This window comes from Pteropus vampyrus, unplaced genomic scaffold (genome assembly GCF_000151845.1).
Source record: "Pteropus vampyrus isolate Shadow unplaced genomic scaffold, Pvam_2.0 Scaffold23, whole genome shotgun sequence".
Lineage (NCBI taxonomy): Eukaryota > Metazoa > Chordata > Mammalia > Chiroptera > Pteropodidae > Pteropus > Pteropus vampyrus.
This window is the reverse complement of record NW_011888804.1, coordinates 2,830,606-2,847,848: the sequence shown is the minus strand read 5'-3', so window position 1 is coordinate 2,847,848 and position 17,243 is coordinate 2,830,606. Positions and strand designations below refer to the sequence as shown.

The 17,243-nt window shown below is 45.6% G+C and overlaps 1 protein-coding gene across 3 annotated transcripts in view; it reads right to left on the bottom strand.

The window, feature by feature from the left end:
* Nucleotides 1-567: 567 nt before the first annotated feature.
* Nucleotides 568-17,243, bottom strand: part of ACAD10 (acyl-CoA dehydrogenase family member 10) — a 37,716-nt gene continuing 21,040 nt past the window's right edge. The window contains exons 9-14 of one of the 3 annotated variants that reach the window (XR_002779306.1): nucleotides 16,710-16,891; nucleotides 12,738-12,888; nucleotides 11,532-11,677; nucleotides 10,379-10,552; nucleotides 4,460-4,840; nucleotides 568-681 (exon numbers count right to left, since the gene is read on the bottom strand). Coding sequence is in view for 1 of the 3 variants with exons in the window: in XM_023528225.1 (XP_023383993.1) it covers nucleotides 4,716-4,840; nucleotides 10,379-10,552; nucleotides 11,532-11,677; nucleotides 12,738-12,888; nucleotides 16,710-16,891 (778 nt within the window). In the remaining 2 variants the exon portion in view is untranslated. Of the gene's footprint in view, nucleotides 682-3,143; nucleotides 3,735-4,211; nucleotides 4,841-10,378; nucleotides 10,553-11,531; nucleotides 11,678-12,737; nucleotides 12,889-16,709; nucleotides 16,892-17,243 lie in introns of those variants that run through there. The other 2 variants (XR_002779307.1, XM_023528225.1) reach the window with 2 other exon arrangements.

The window sequence follows — 17,243 nt, the reverse complement described above, 5'->3', positions numbered from 1 at the left end:
GGTAATCACTACCCCTTCTGGTGTAGACACCTCATCTGGCAACAGGGGGCGCCACTGAGGAAGTGACCTTCTGCCTTTCCAAGGGAGATGCCCAAGGTAGACTGAAGAGAGTTGGGGAGCGAGTGAGATTCCTACGCCTGCCACGTGTGCGGCCATCTGGTGACTCATGCAGAACCTCTGGTTCTCTCAGGGTTTCCAGCCTCTGCTGGAAGCACCGACAGAAGCTTTGGTATCAGCTGGAAAAGGAGCCGCCCCTGCTGTTGTTTCCCAGGGCAGAGAGAGACACGCTCACCGACACAGGCCCACCCGAGTGGGAGTGCAAACAAACTCCAGGCCGAACACCTGAGACCCACACCACCTGTGACCGTGTATGACCTAGAAGCCGTCCTCGTCTCTGATGGAAGACAACGTTGGTGGCGTCTGACAAGGTAACCTGAGTGATGGCACATTCTGCTTAGAGATGGCAAGGGTCCTGCATTCCCTGTGCAGGAGGGACCGCGTGGGGCCTGGCAAGGGTCTGGCCTGCTAAGGAATCCCTGGTACCTGGGGCTCTATCATAGCCAAACAGGGGCGGGCCTTCCGTTCCTGGGGTGGAACCGGCCCTTGAGCCATCCCGTCCTCGGTGCTGTCCCGCACCAGGAGCTCCACGTTTCCTGTGTCTAGAGCAGAACAGTCCAATACCTGAAAAGGAAGAGAAACCCAATGACAACTCCCAGGTTCATAATTAAAACTTCAAATACCCGGAAGCACGTGCCGAGGTCCTCTATCACCCTCATGAAAACTCTTCCTCTCCCCAGAGAAATGCAAAGACACAAACATTTTGAATGCAGTATTTCACAGCCCCTGAAGCCCAGCCATGGACCTTTGTTGACACAAAGGACACTGGAGCTGGTGGGCCAGAGACTGACAGGAGCCAGCCAGGCTCGTGCCTCACCCAGCTCCTGTCTTCCCCAGACCTCCATCCGGGCCGCTTTCCTGCTCCAGCCCCAGCCGCCTGCCCATTAGAAGTTTAAGTTTGTATGGGTGCTTCTGAATCCAGTGCAGGGTGGAAGGAACCTCTGTATGGGAGGGTGACTGACGTTCCTAAGGAGGACGAGGACATCCTCACACTCAGAGGAGAACTTTAGAGAAGGCACCTCTGGAGCAGACAGAGACACGCCCACGAGTTCACGCACTTGGCGGTGGTCAGTCTCCCAGGGTGGGAAGAGGTCCCAAAGTCCTTTGGCCTTGGCTTTCTCCTAGCACAGTGGGTGATCTAGTTTTATTCTGGCCTGTGGGAAATGATGAAAGGGGTTGGAGAGAAGAGGGTAGGCAGACAGCCCAAGACGAAGTGGTTGCTGAAAATGATGATGTGCATCTGCGCCATCGGGCTGGATCTGGGGGTGGCATGAGGAGGACCGGGATGGCCGGGTCTGAGCAGTGATGGCAGCCCGCAGTTCAGTCCGAGTCTGTGTATCCCATACATCCCACCAACCTCGCCTCCCGTCACCGTTGGCATTAGTTATGTAGGAATGAATGTTCTCCACGAGCACAGGAGAATGAAGGATCCTTTAGCATGCCCGAGAGGGACCGGGCCCAGGACCCGCAGCTGCAGCCTCAGCTGCTCTGACATGGTGCGTAAGGAGATTGCCTGAACTAGCTTCCTTTTTGAGGCGTAACTTCATTCCTAAGACACGTAATCCTAGATTTCTGAACATAGATCTTGCCTAGGTAACCAGGAAGTCTAGCCTGGGGGTCAGGAGCTCAGGCCTTCAGCCGGATCCAGCTCGACCACACCTGGCTGGGAGACCTTGGCCAAGACCCTGGCTCTCCACATTTTTGTTTCCTCATCTGGGAAATGGGATGTGACCACCCACCCCATCAGTCAGGACTGCTGAGTTGTAGCGATAGCAATGGACTGTGGCTAACTAAAGGAAAAAAGGAACCCAATGGAAGGTTATGGGGAGCTCAGATTAGAAGACGAGGCTCACCACTGACCAGTGACCCAGGGAGCCTACAGGACCGTCACAACAGGATACTCAGCTGTCCTGTGGGGCCCGCTGCTGCGGAATGAGAGTGCCAGCTGTTTTCTGTCTTGAAAATGCTGTGCGCTCTTCTAGTTCCTGGAAGCGACAGTCTGGCTGGCCTCGCTTGGCTCACATGCCCACTTCTTGGCCAGGAAGGGCTGGGCTGGCACCGTACCTGACAGTTCTGTATACAGCCGAAGCGGGGAGGGAGCGCCCTCAAATGAAACCGGGGCGCTGCTACCAAGAGAAAGGGGAATGGACACCAGGCAGCCCAAAGCCAGCCAATGGCCAAAGCACCCACCTCAGGGGGTTGCTGTGAAGAGTAAATGAAACGACATGGAATTATAAAGTGCCTGACACGGAAGCTGGCAGGCCGCACTAAGTATTAGTGATTGTGGACGTAATCACCATCGCTTCTCACTGGGAGGGTGCCTGAACTGATTTCTTTTACATGTGCACTGGGCCTGGTCTCAATGACACGTTCTAGAATCTGTCCATGCACTTGTCTCATTGTTTGGGTGAAGCTAATTAGCTCAGATGCGATGTGAGGAAGGGCAGATTAATTGGAACAAATAAAGTAGGACGGGAAGGGAGAAGGAAGCAAGCGAGTTCTGAGAAGAGGCAGAATGAGGAACTGAATATATCCTTTGGGTGGGTGGGGGGGGGACCCAGAATTTGAGCCCAGAGGATTTGGATTTGAATCCAGGTGCTGTTCTTTCTAGCTGTGTCCCTAGACAAATCCGTTTCCTTACCTTTAAGTTGAGGTGAATAATGCTTACTTCACAGGATTTGTGAAATGCATTGTAAATGGCCAAATACTTCTCATTTATGGGTAGTAATGACACTTTAGATAAAAGCCGTGAGCTACAACTTTACCACTATACCCCAAAATCCTAGTGATCGTGATGGTTCCCATTCAGGTATAACTAGAAGTAGAATGGTCACTAATCTAGGTTTTTCCTAGGGGTGGATTTTGGAGTGTGGGGGAGTTTCTTGCATGAGTGTTTGCTTTTCTGGTGCTTCTGTGCAGCCGGTGGGCTTGCGTCCTCAGGTGGGCGAGGATTAAGTGTGTTGGCCAGCAGGTGGGGAAAGGGCATTTCACACATTAAAGACGGGCGCATAGATTGGTAAAACCTCTTGAATGAAAATTTGGCAATATTTATTAAAACTCTAAGTGGCCTCATTCTTGGACCAGTATTTTTACTTCAAGAATTTATTCCGTAGAAACAGTAAGCGTACACGGAAAGAAAAAAAAAACCCAGCCTTCAATGCACCAGGATCCAGGCCCTGGTTCTTATGCTGGGGTACTCCCTCACTGTGTACATTTTGGTGGAATCAAGGCCAAGGCCACCGCAGAAGGTGAGGGGGCCAGACGCGCCCCCCTCCCTGCTTCCTGGCAATGAAGGCATGAGCACGGGACCTGTGCCCAGCCAGCCGAAAATTCCCACCTCCAATGCCAAGCCCTGAGGAAGCGTCCAGGGGAGACCTCCTGGCTGGCTGCTCTTGTGGTCGTACGCCTGCAGCCCACCTTCCAGGCATCTATCATCTTCCGCCTCCCTGTCCATGTAGCAGGTAGCTAATGGCCTTGGCTCCTTAAGTGACCCAGAGTTGGCGTCTGTGACTTGCACGTAGACTGCTGAGACACCCAGTGTCCCTCAGCCTGTGGGAGGGCAGACAAATTCTGGTGCATACACACTGCAGAACCTCTCGGAGGTCAATCTCTAGGTGCTGGCATGGGAAGGTAATATATCATCGAGTTAAATAAGCAAGGAGGAGATCCGAATGTCCAGGATGATTCCATTACGACACAGGAGTAATAGCATATGTTAGTATATAATACAGAAAAGATTAGGCTGGCAGCCTAATAACCAAATTGTTGACAGTGATTATCTCAGAGGGCAGAGAATTTTAGAGAACACTTTCTTTCTATGTTATGTACTTTGGTCATGTTTGAGCTTTGGTTAATTTTGCAATAGGTTTGTAACTAGAAAAAAGTGATAGTTATTTTTTTAAAAGTAGATGATAGCTGTATTAGAGGCAAAATATGTGCTCCTGAAGACCTCAAATAACTTAAAAACTAAGACGAGCCAAGACTAATCCTGACAAAGAAGAGTGGGTATTAAATGGTTTCTCTGCTAAAGTGGTGTCATCATGTGACAACAGCACAAACACAGGTTATAACTGATTTGGCCCTTTAGCTTGACATTACGGTATCTTTAAAGAGAGACTTTATTAATTGATGTATTTAATATCATACTGTTTCAAATTTACATAATTCAAATATGCATAATGAGCCCATCTGCCCCAGGGTCCTAAACCATAGACAAGGAATTCCTGGTAATGGTGGAAATCAACCTTATTTCACCCCGGTTCTTTTTTCCTTTACTGCTTGGGGAGGGAACAGATATGCTCAGTGGACAAGCTGAGGTCCTACCACCTTAACAAAGCCTTACCAGCTCTCGAAATGCTGCTTTATCTTGAGGTCTCTGACTGGTGGGGAAGGGGTCTAGCTCTCTGCCATGGCCCAGTGACTCTGTGACTCTGGCTCAGCGGGGTACACGTGTCACTCCATAAACTGCGTCAGCCGCTGCTCCCGCTCCCGGACGGGTGGGGAAAGGCCCTCTCTGGAGAGATACCAGAAGCTCCCTTTGAGGCACGAGCTGGGGAAGATTCTGGGCTGTGGACCAGCCCAGGTGTGGCAGGACTGCGTTATCGGTTTTGTGGCATCTCCTTGAAAACCCGGAACCCTTCTTTGATTGCAAAGTCCCATGCCAAGTTAGACATAAATTCAGTCAGCTTTCCACTTCGTTCAGTGGTTGCCAAGCTTGCCTGCCCTAAACAGAAGCAAAGAAAAAGAAATGTGATTACTTCCAAAAAGCTCTTAATAATGCTGCTAACATATGATAATAGCGTTATTGTATCAGCAGCTACCAGCGTTTGCTGAGCCCTTGCCATGTACCAGACACGGTGTTAAGTGCTTTACTTATGTTATTATAGCTCACTGAATTCCTGAAGCAACATGACTGTTTTAATCCCCGCTTTAAGACAAGGATTTGAGTCTCGGAGACGGAAGAGATGCGCCCACGCTTTCATTAGTGGGCTGGAAGTCAGAAGGTGAACTCAGCTGGCCTGCTTCCTGCTCTTTATCTCTTCTTTTCCTGAAGAAACTGAGTTAAATCAGCAACACTCCGAATTACTTCTGCTGTTACCAGGGGGTTACAGGAAGCTCTGCTTTAGCCTAGACTGCCCCCGCTATGAAACTGATAACAGTGTCACAAATGATTAGATAAACGACCAGTTTCTGGGCACCATTTTGTTAGATCCACACCATCATCGGCATCGCGATCTCACTCTAGTCAGGCTCTCACTCTCTCTTTTGCTCTAATAGGCTCATCAAGACTTTTTTTTTAAAGGATTTAAGTTGGTTTTTTGTTTTTTTTTAATTAAGGTAGAGTGTACATACATCTCCTTTACAAAGTGTAATACTTTGTGAGTTTAGTCAGGTAAATACCACAGCCATCAAGATACAGAATCCTCCCATCATCCCAAAATTTCCACAGTGTCCCATTGTACCCAACCCTTTCCCCAGCCCCTGGTGACACTGATCTCTGTTCTCACAGTCCGTGGGAACGTCACAAACATACCACACGGCCCTTAATCTTTGGGTGAGGCTCTTCTCGCTCAGTGTACCGTGTCTGAGATCCGCCCGAGGAGTTGTGGGTATCCTGTCTCCTTACGCTGGGCTTTTATATAGCCAGTTTTCCTGGGTTATTTTCAGCATTTCCATGTTCTAAAGTGACTGTTTTCCGCATTCTTTTTGGATCTTCACAGAGGCCTATTTTTCTACTGACTCTTGCCATGGCCAACTACTCAAAAGCCATTTTCATGCAGCTTTGGTGTTAAAGATATTATGCTATTCCTTACCAATGAGGAACCAAATCCATCTGCTACATAGTAGAGAATGCAGACCACCAGACGTCAACAAGTCTTTACTCAGCGCCTTTTAGGTGCTGGGTATAGATCCAAGCCCTGGGGAACCAGTTAGGACCCAGACAGCACCTTCCTGGAGTCACTGATACATAGTGAGGGCTGATAAGCACAAGTGGGCTACCTCTTCCCTTCACTTCTCAGACTGTACATGCCACTTCGAAGGGAAAGACACCTCCCTTAAAATCACTGTTATTCATAATGATTTTCTTTTTCTACCAGAGAATACACAGTATTTTCTTAATTTTCTCCTCCTTAATTGAGTCTCGATCTCAGAGTGCTGCTTTCTTTGTCTCTTGGAAAGTCACTTGAATGAGCTTGGGTTGATTTAAAGCTATAGCTTTTAGTATATTTTCCAAAATGCAGAGACCGCATCACAGGCCTCCTCCTAAGTTGCAGTCACAAGCATTCTTTCCTTTCTAGAATGTTAGCAGCCATCTGTAAGAAATCTAGTCTTCGGCATCCACTTATTACTAAAGGATGGTGACACTTGGGGTGGGCTGGTATAGACAGTCAATCAGTCCCAGGGTTCTGGGCACTATCATCCTCCTCACAATCTAAAGATGAGCTGAAGTCTCCTGTGAATGACACCAGTTTCAGAACACCTCTGAAACGGAGGTGCCTTCTCTAAACCCCACTTTCCAGGGCGATACCAAACATCGCAACTGTTCGAATAGAGAAATGATTTTAGAGAAGGCATGAGAAATAATTTTGGTGTCCGCATAGTTTTCGCTGCCCCCTCATCGAATGTTTTTATGACAGCCCCCCTTGTCCATGGGGGATAAGTTCTAGGAGCGTCCCAAACCCTACATATGCCATGTTTGTTGTCCCTCTGCATACACTCCTTTCCTTTAAAGGAGGCACTTTACGGCTCCCCTCTGGCATATCTGAATTGCCAGCATCACTACTCAAGTTTGGGGGCCATTATTAAGTAAAACAAGGGTGACTTGAACACAAGCAATATGATACCGTGACAGGGATCCGATGAACCAAGGTGGCTACTAAGTGACTAGAGAGCGAGGAGCATCTACAGCTTGGAGACAAAGGGATGATTCACGAGGTGGGGGGGACCAAGTGGGATGGAGTGAGATTTCATTAGGCCACTCACTCAGACCGTCGCAAAATTTAAAACTTATTATTTATTTCTGGAATTTTCCATTTAACATTTTTGGACCGCAGTTGACCGCAGGTAATTGAAACTACAGACGGGGGACCACTGTATACTATTCTTTTAAAAACTAGATTTTGCCACTTTTATGTGAGAAAACTAAGCCACTTCCTCAGTAGCCTGGCCTGCGTCCCGGGAGGCAGGGAAGTGACTGGCAGGATCAGTGGGGGCAGAGGCCCCAAAGCTTGCACATCTGCTTTCCTGTTTGGCAGCAAATAGCCAGGGCTGTTTTACCTCCAGCCAAGAGAAGCGAGAAGCCAAGCCAATCCACAGTATCTCAGAAACTGTTAAATAGTTTCCCCATAGGCAGATTGAGGATAATCCAGTGGGGTTTGGAGGTATGGAGATTGGGAAACAGATAATTCAAAATCAGTTCATCTAGCCCTGGGCACTGGAGCAGAGCCCAGTGAGAACTAACTCAGCAGCATCCAGAAAATGTGTACAGGCAATCAGGCCTGTCCTCACCTGATGGACTCATGGCCATTATTCTGCTTAATTAAATGGTTCTGGTTAGTTTTCATTGCAAAGCCGCAACAAAACTTCGGAAATGGTGGCTTAGAGCTAGGGCTGTCCAAAGGAAGGGAAAACACCGTTCCTGAGAATTCCTGTTTATCGAGACCCCTATCATCAGATCAGAACTTCTCCAGACACTGATGTTTCTGGACACCGTTTTGCTCTCGCTGAGTATTGCCGGGAGCACCTAGCACTGGCTTCAGACAGGCTCAGATACTTGTGAATGAATTATCACCGGCTGGTTCCCTATGGCACTTGCAGACCCACTGCCACTGCTGGTTTCTTTCTACTTGCCTTTTGTTTTACTCTTTCATTTTGGAAAATTTCAAAGATACACAAAAGTAGAAAGAAGCTATAATGAACCTACAGGTATTCTATCGCCCGGCTTTAACCATCGTCAAAGCATGGCCAGTCCGTTTCTTTCTCTGCCATCCCTATCCCTACTTCCCTGGGTTTTTCTGAAGTAAAAACCACACATCATCTCACCTATAAATATCTCATTTATATCTAAAAACAAAGACTTAAAAACACACACACAATAAAAACCAGGTAACCATGACTCCTTAATACCACCCACTATCTAATCAGAATTTAAATTTCATTGACTGCCTCATAAAAAAATTGTTAATAAATTTTGTTTAGGCAGGGATCTAACTAAGGTCCAAACAAGTGTGTCTTTTAAGTCTTTTTCAATTTATCGGTTCCTTTTGCATCTTCCTTTTTTCCCCTTGAAATTTATTTGTTGAAGAAACTGAATTGTTTGTCCAGTGAAATGTCCCAGAACCTGGACTTTGTGACTGGCTGTGCCTCAGTGGTGCTGTTTAACGTGCTCCTCTGAACCCTCTGTTTCCTGTAAGTTGGTAGTCCGCACCAGAGACTTGGTCAGATCCACGTTCATCTTTGGGGGGAGGCATGCAATGTCTGGCTGTCTCCCTCTTGATGATGTTAGCACCGATGATGCTTTTTTCCAGACCCATTAATGCATCATGGGGGGCAAATTGGTGAAATATGCTAATTCTATCATTTTCTCTGGGATGCTCCTCTAGAAAGAAACCTTCTCCCATCGATTATTTGATTAGCCTGACATAATTTGTATAAGGCAGGATAAATGCTTGATTTTTTCCCCCTTTATTTACCAATTTTCAGAATAATGAGTTGCTTCCTTGGCATCCTCCAAAGTCACCAATGAAACTCTGTGTCTCTGTTGTAGCAACACTCTTTACTCACGGATTTAAACATATTTCATGTGTTCCCATCCATTTCAGCTATCATCCTTTTTGGTGCTCCAAGTTTCCTATCGTTAGCAAGTAGAGGCCTATTCAAGTTGGCTCCCGAGTCCCTCAGATAAGGCCTCATTAGTCTCTGACAACTTCTTTGCTTTCTTATACAACAAAATGGTCTCGGTTCGTCTTGTCAGTGTCCTGCCCTTGACCTGAGATCAGCCACTTCTCTAAAGCTTCCTGGTTCCTTCTAGTGGGAATGGAATTTAGAGATTATAATGGGGGTAACTGGGGGTACTTAATGCTACTGGGTCTTTTCCAGATTCTATCTGCCTTCTTTCCATACAGGAAGCAAACTTTAATTTCTCTTTCTATCTTCTTAAATAATTTAGGATATAGATTATTTCATTTGCTACCCTACAATATTTTGAATTAAAATAACAGTGTGCCATCCCCACATACATATGTAAACACTCTATAGGTGATACATGTATATACATACTCAACCAACTGCCAGCTGTAAGCAGCAATACTTAATTTTTCTTGTCCAGAGTTCAAACTTACAAGTCATAATCTAAAACTCTCAGCTAGTTTAATAAAGTATCTTCCCATGTATAGAAAAGCGCCATCAAAGAAAACAATAATCCTTTTTCTCCTTCAGCAATCCTCTTACTGGGCAATTTGGCAGCATCTATAAAAATTTTAAATGCACATACTTTCAACTCAGCAATTCTAGGAATTTATCCTTCAGATATAGTCACACATGTGAGAAAGGATGTTCACCAACCACTTATTTGTGATTGCAAAAATCTGCAAACAATCCATATGTACATCTATTGAGAGGAACTGGTTAAATAAATTACAGTATATGCATATGATGGAATATACTATAGAAATCAAAAGGAATGATGTGGATCTGTACATACTCATATGAAAGGTCTCTATGAAATATAGTTAAGTGAAAAAAGCAAGGAATTTGCCTTATGGAGCGGTCTCAAATGCATACACACGTTACACACACACACAGACACACATACACTTTTCATAGGAATTCTTAAGCATAAAAAATTTAAAAATCAGGGTACTGAAAAATACATGTAAGATGATCACATTTTTATAAAATTTGGAGAGAGTGAAAGAAGATAGATAATACAGAAAAAAGTGGGTGGCTTGACAAACGCTTAATAGTAGCATTTATCATTGAGGAATGGTGCTGAGAAGAAAGGAAAATAATTTTATATTCTTCTTTATGATGAATTTTTATCATGTATGTTTTTACTTCAAACATTTTATGTACATTATCTTAATAATTTTAAATTGTGTAAATATTTTAAAGACTATAACTATATAATATATACTTCATGACAAATGGTTGAATTAACTGAATCTTATAGAAGGAATCTCTGAAGTCTCTGTGGCCACAGGAGGATTTCCAGGGGGAGGAGCTGCCTCAGACCCTCATGACAGGCAGACCACCCCAATACCTGTGAGTGAGCGCTTGTAGACTCCCTGTAGGATCGCAGCCTCACGGAAAAAGGAGAAAGCCATGTAGAAGTTCCAGTTCTCAGCAGGAGGGATCCCCATGTGAAGACAGTACATCCTGAAACACTCCTCTGCAGTAGGGATGCCCAACTGAGTCAAATCGCAGTCACTCAAACCTGTAGAGACAAAGCCACCCCTGGCGGTCAATGACCCCACACTCCCCAGTGGTCACAAGTATTTAAATTCTGAAAATCACTTCCTCCCTTGGAAGTTCGCTTCACAGCTAGTTCAAAGGGTTAGCTCATTATTGCAAGGGCTCTTCCTCTCTCAGGTGGCTGGGATCCAGGCATGAAGCTATTCTTCACAAACTGGCTCTTGTATAAATTGGCAGTAAAGGAAGGAATGAGGGGCCGTCAATTCTATCTGGACCACAGTTCTGGGTGGATGCATATAACTTTTAATCAATCATTTGATAAAGAATGGTACTGAGAGAAAGATCTCACCAACTTGTGAAAAAAAATAACAACATATAAAAAATTTAACTGATTTGCTTCACTGTAACATTTTCATGGTTTAGAAGTATATAATATATTACATTCCCAGGAATTTATCCTAGGAGTATACCTTACCCGTATAGGTAAATATATTACTACAAAGACATTCATTGCCTTTTTTGTAGGGCGGAGATAATATATTAAAAATCGGAAATAATTAAATATTCAAATAGGAATCAAACCAAATATCTCGATTAAGTCAATTCTATATGAAAAAATCCTATGCCATCATTAAAAATGATGCTGTAGAATAAATACTTAATGGCATGAAAACATGTCTAAAGTGTATAATTTAGTGGAAAAACACAGGTCATAAAATTGTATAATCACATTGTCATTTAAACAATGTATGTATACACATAGAAATTACTTGTGTGAAAGAATAAGAGGTGCCTATATGCACATCCTTCTCACTTAAAATACTCACTACACCCATTTCTCCTCATTGTGACAGAAACGTATTCCATCTGCGTTTTCTACCAAACCCACCACGGCCTCAATTTCAGGCACGAGCCCAATCACTACTTCCGCTGAGTTTTCCTGAATACTTCGTGAATGGAGCTGGCTAGATACTGCTCTCTACCCCAACAGCAGTTCCTACCTTGAAGCATGGGAAAACTGGATGGCAGGTAGTGAGCCAGGCAGCTGGAGGCCACATCTGCAAGAGGGTCGCCTAAGGTAGAAAGTTCCCAGTTGAGGATAGCAAGCACCTCGGTCTTTTTGGGATGGAACAGCAGGTTGTCCAGCCTGAATCAGCCACAGAAGGGGGAGACAGCTCTAAGAAAACTGATCACTAGGGTACTCTGTGTTGGATGTCTTCTGTCAGCCCGTCTGTGCCCTGGGGGCCTGGGCTGCAGGGGCCTTGTCCACATCTACCAGCTTCCTTGCCCTCTGACTCAGTTGGGCTCAGCCAATGGGGACACTGGTAGGAGATGGGAAGGGGTTATCTATCCACCACCTCCCACTCAGATGGCTGAGGGCTGGCTGTATTCCTCCCCCAAGAGCCACAGCTTTGGGCAGGCAGCCTTCCACATGGCTACCCTCCCTGGGTTCGGGTAATTACTCCTCCCCTGTGATGGTTTTAAAGCAGGTCTGCAAATTCTTTGACACTCTTGCCACAAAAAGAAGAGTCTAATTCTTTGCCTCTTGAAGCAGTTGGCTTCTAACAATATAATGCAGGTTGAAGTGATGCTGAGTGACTCCTAAGAGTAGGTCAGAAAAGGTGATCATTTCCTGCCCAGCCCTGTCTTAGAACACACACCTGTAGAGCCCCGAGCCTCCAGGTAAGATCAGCTACCCAGAAGCTGCCATACCGGAGAGACCACGTGGGGAAATCACAAAGAGACAGAGATTGGCCTGAGGAATCCCATGTCTCCTCTGTCCCAGTACCAGGCATGTGAGTGATTCCAGCCCCCTGCCTGAGAGCCACCCCGTTGAAACAAGCTACTGTCCTGTCTCCAGACTGCAGATTTGTGAGCAAGGTAACTGCTGCCATTGTTTACAGCCACTCGGAGGAGTTGGTTATGCGGTGGTAATAACTGGAGCACGTGCTTGCGCCTTCAGACCTAGGGGCGGTAATAACCCCCGCTGCTGCACAAGACCGCCCCTCATCATGGAGAATTATCTGGCTCAAAATGTCAGTAGTGCCAAGGCTGGAAAACCCTGCCTTAAGAAGCCACACACAGGGAGATCCTTTGTAACGGAAATAATTCACAACTGTAAGTCGGGCTCAAATCTGTTTCTTTTCCCCTTCAGATGCCCTTCCCATCATTGTTACATTTAAGCATTCGCCCCGCCTCGTGTCTACCTGAAGGCCCCATGCACCACTGTGGTCTTCTGTTGCCTGGGAAGATGCAGCAGCAGCCATTCAATGAGCCTCTCCATTGCCGGGATGGTGCTGGTCTCCGAGGCTCGATACTGCTTAATCCAGTTTTGCACCTGGCATGGAAAATAGTCCCCTGAGGGAAAGAGGATTAGGTGTGCCATTCCACCAATCTCCAAAGGTTTCAAAATTTCACCAGTGCCGTGAAACCCTTTATAATGCTCTGGGGCATCACTGTCCTGTGACTGGGGATTTCCCACAGGGTGCTCTGCTGCCCCCAGTTGGAAGCCGTCGGCTATTTCACCTTGGCTGGATGGCGTGGTCTGGGCACTGTTCCCAGCCACGGTGGCCTCCAAGCCCGATCCTGGCCCTCTCAGAGGGCCTGTGAGCGTTCTCATAGTCATTAGGAAATCCCGTTCTGACTAAACGACAGTGGCTGAGCATGGGCGCTGGGGCCGGTGCCTGGGTCTGAATCCCCAGCTCTGCCATTCTCTATCTCTGTGATCTTGGGCAGATTACTTAACTTCTTTGTGCCTCGTTTTTTTCCTCATTGATGAGATGGTCCTCATAGAGTTGTTGGGAGGATAAAATGTGGAAAGCTCCTGGAACTGTTCCTGGCATGTAGTATGTGGTACATGACTACTTGCTATTATTCAGTCATTTGCTAAGAAACCCAAGAGATAACCATAGTTGAGGAACTTGCAAGTTACATCTGGGACTGGACACTGAAAAGAATTCTGGAGTAATGTGGCTGACAGTCAATTTAACCTCTCTGAACCTCCTGTGAATGTACTGATACCCACATTCTGCAGGACTGTCATGAAGGCTAAATGAAATCCACACGTGACATGCCAAATGCAGAGCTGGCACAGAAGGCTGCTCAATGAATGGTGGCATTATTGTCATTGTCAATTACTAATTGTCACCATTGGTATAACTTATAATTAATAAATGATGAGTCGGATCCCCAGCTCTAAGCCAAGCCCTCACCCCTTATGCGAGAAAAAAATAGTCCCCAGAAGCTGAAGGGTTTGAAAGCAGGGACAGAGAGATCAAGCTCCTTCTGGGCCGTCCTCTGCATGCTCAGGGCATCCGGACACCTGCCCTTTGGAGGATCCAACAGGGCCATGAGAGGTGGAGATCAAAATCCATGTAAATTTAACCCAAAACAAATCAAACCTTTAGAACTTCCGGTCTTCAGAATTAACAGGAAACAGAAGACAGCAGTAAATGAAACCATAAGGAAATAATTGAGACAAATCTGTAAGACAACTGACTTCGTTTCTTAAAAAATTCATTTAAAAAACAGGTATTGGAGGGACTGTGCTAGATCCTTTGATTGGATCCTGATTTGAAAAAAAAAAAAAAACTTATTTGTAAAAGATATAAGGGGAATAATGAGGAAATGTGAATATAGACTAGGTTTTAGAAATTCTAGAAAAATGGTACTGAGGAAAGTTCTTATTTTTAGGAAATGCATGCTGAATTCTTTAGGAATGAAGTGTCAAGGTCTCTACAACTTTGTTAATCATATACATACACTCACAAAGGGAAAGGTAAGCAAATATAGCAAAAGTTAACCATTGTTAAAATTAGTGGGCATAGATAGTTATTCATTGGACTATTCCATGTTTCTGTAAGTTTGAAAATTATTATAAGTCAAATAAGAAACTACAGGAGCTGAGCCTCTGTGGAAGGAGCCCCTCAAGGAACTCCCCCGTGTGGGTTTGGGACACCCCACCACACACCAACCCAGGGTGTACACGTTCACTTCTGTCTCATGGGAAGCAGATGCAGCTGCCCTGTGTCTCTGGCTCTGTTGGCTACTGGTCCCTAGCAGGCCCCCTGCCGAGGCACTGCATGTCCCTCCCAAGCAGCCTGCCCTCTGGGAAGAGAAGAGGGGATTAAGTGATACCCTTCCCCCGCCCCCCGCCCCTCCTTCAGGGTCCTTAGTAGAAAGGGTCTTTGTGATAATCAGACTGTATCTAAAGGATCTTTGTTAACAGCATCTCTTGATTAGAAATCATGTTTGTGTGTTCTTTTTTTTCAACAAATTTAAATGTGTTCTCTTGAATAGATAACACATTGGCATGGCTAGAAATTTAAGTGACAAAAGGGAACTCAGTGAAGTCCTTCTCCTACCCCTCAGCCTGTCACTCAGTCCTTCCCCAAAGGCAACTCACATGACCAGTTTCTCTGGTATCCTTTTGGAGATATTCCTCACTTGTACAAATAAACATTTACATTTGTTTAAACACACTCCCCTTTTACACTAATGGTAGTGTATATACACACAGCCAGTACCCTGCCCAGCAGCTGGGTTCCCGACATAACTTGAGGAATTATGGGATGCTTGAAAGGAAGATCTGATGCCCTTACAGCTGGAGGCTCAAACTACAGCCAGTGGCCCAGGAGGCTGGTCCTGGGTCACATGAAATCACAGCAAATTTCTGCTTTGTCTCTTCATGCTAATAGGTCAGTGGAAAGAGCGTCAAAATAGTCCACTTTAAAAATAAAAGGCAAAGGATTCACTCAGCACACCAGAGAGATTTCCATAAGCTGTTCTCTTGCCATGGCCATCGTGGGATGTCACGGTGCCCATTACTTCATCTGCCTAATGCTTTATCTTCATTTAAAGCACTGGGACAGCTGCCACCTCATTTGCTTTTCACATCAGCCCTATGAGGGAGGCAAGGCAGGGCTTTTTTTTTTTTTTTTTTAACCAAACCTTTACTATTGAGAAAACTGCGACAAAGCAGTGTGACTTGTCTAGGTCACTCAACAATTGACTTCTGATCCAGTGCTCTTTCCAAGTGAAACAATTAATCAATATTTGTTGTCTGCCTATTGGCCCTTTTACTGGTAACTAGGGCTGCCAGATAAAGTGTAGGATGCCCACTTAGATTTGAATTTCAGATAAACTATGGCTGCATTTTTAGTGTATTTCCCAATGAAACCACCAAGATGGAGGGAACCCCACACTGAACGTGTACCTCTGATCAATAGGTTAGAATATGGGGGGATGATACGGATCTAGTTGCACTTAGAAGGGGTAGAGCAGTGAAAACCCCTTCAGTTTGGACTAGGAATTTGGCAAGCCTGCTCTGTTGTAGCAAAGTGTCTTGAACTGTTAGCTTTGGGGACTCAGATCATGTGCCTGTGGAGAGGGACTTGAGTAACCTGGCAGAAATATGTTAGGAAGTTGATGTACTTTGTCTGCATTGTAGCCTTTGATATGGTCCTACAGAAAACAGGCATGTTTTGGTTAAAAGCAGAGAAAGAGAGGAAAAAAAAAAAACTTAGCTGAAAGATTCTTTTTGACTATGGCCAGGAATCTATACTGGTCAAGAGTCAGATTATCTTGACCAGTGAGATTCTTTGGCTCAGGCTGAAGTTTATGCTCGCAAAAGCATGGAGACAATGTGGTGGTGGTTACGAAACTGCATGCGTTTGTCAAGATTCCTAGAATGCTGCACTTCAATACACCAACTTAAAAAACAACCTAACAAAACCAAATGCTGGTGGAAATGTTTTTGTTTTAAAAAAAGGCAGAGAAAAACTATACAAACAAAATACCTTGGCACGATAGCATTTAAGAAATCTATCCCCGCTGAAAAGAATATTTAAGGCAAAGGGTGAAAAATGAAGAAAGATGCATCTTAACTACCCTTGGCAGGCATCAGGAAAAAGGATTTAAATAATCTAGTGAGATAAAAGTTGCAGGAAGAGAGATGATTCTGTAGTCCCTGAAGGGATTTATCCCAGGACGAAATGTCTAGGTAAGCAACACTTCCATCAAAATGACACTGGATTTCCAAGTGGCAGCTAATAAGCCCACCTCACGTTTCGCGAGCGCTTGGGCTTGGTGCGTTAACAGCCTGACGCCACGCACGTCCAGAAAGCAGAGGCAGCAGTGAGGACGTGTTCAGCACGAGAGGCCAGCTGCCTCAAGCTCACCTTGTTTCCTGTAGTCTCCTAGGCCTATGGCCTCAAGGTCCACACTGTGAATTTTGCATAAGACTCTGTTCATGGCAGTGTATATGGCCCACCTCTGGCTGGACTCCAAGCCTGGCAGAGAAGGGTCTTTGTAGATAAGGCCTGGGCAGTACTCCATCAGATAGAAGGGTGTGCCAATGACCCTGGGAGGGATACAGACAGGGTGTTTCAGTGACTCACAATGTGGCAGATAGTCACGGCACTGCTCTTCCTGTCCTGCGTGTGTGCTAAGTGCTGGGGAAGGGTTTGGACCCAGAATACGGGACATTTCCTTTCGCCTTTGCACACAGGACAGGGTTAGAAGTACTCTCTCCCAAACCAACCCACGTCCGCACAGCCTTGGCTATCCTTCCTGGCCAGCATGCCTCTCTCTTCAGTCCACCTGGAGAAGCCATCAGAACAGGTTTAAGTGTGGTAATATAGGACAGCAGCGTGCTGAGAGAGGGGGCTTTGGAGTCACACAGAACCAGGTTTAAGTCCTACCTCTTCCCCTTC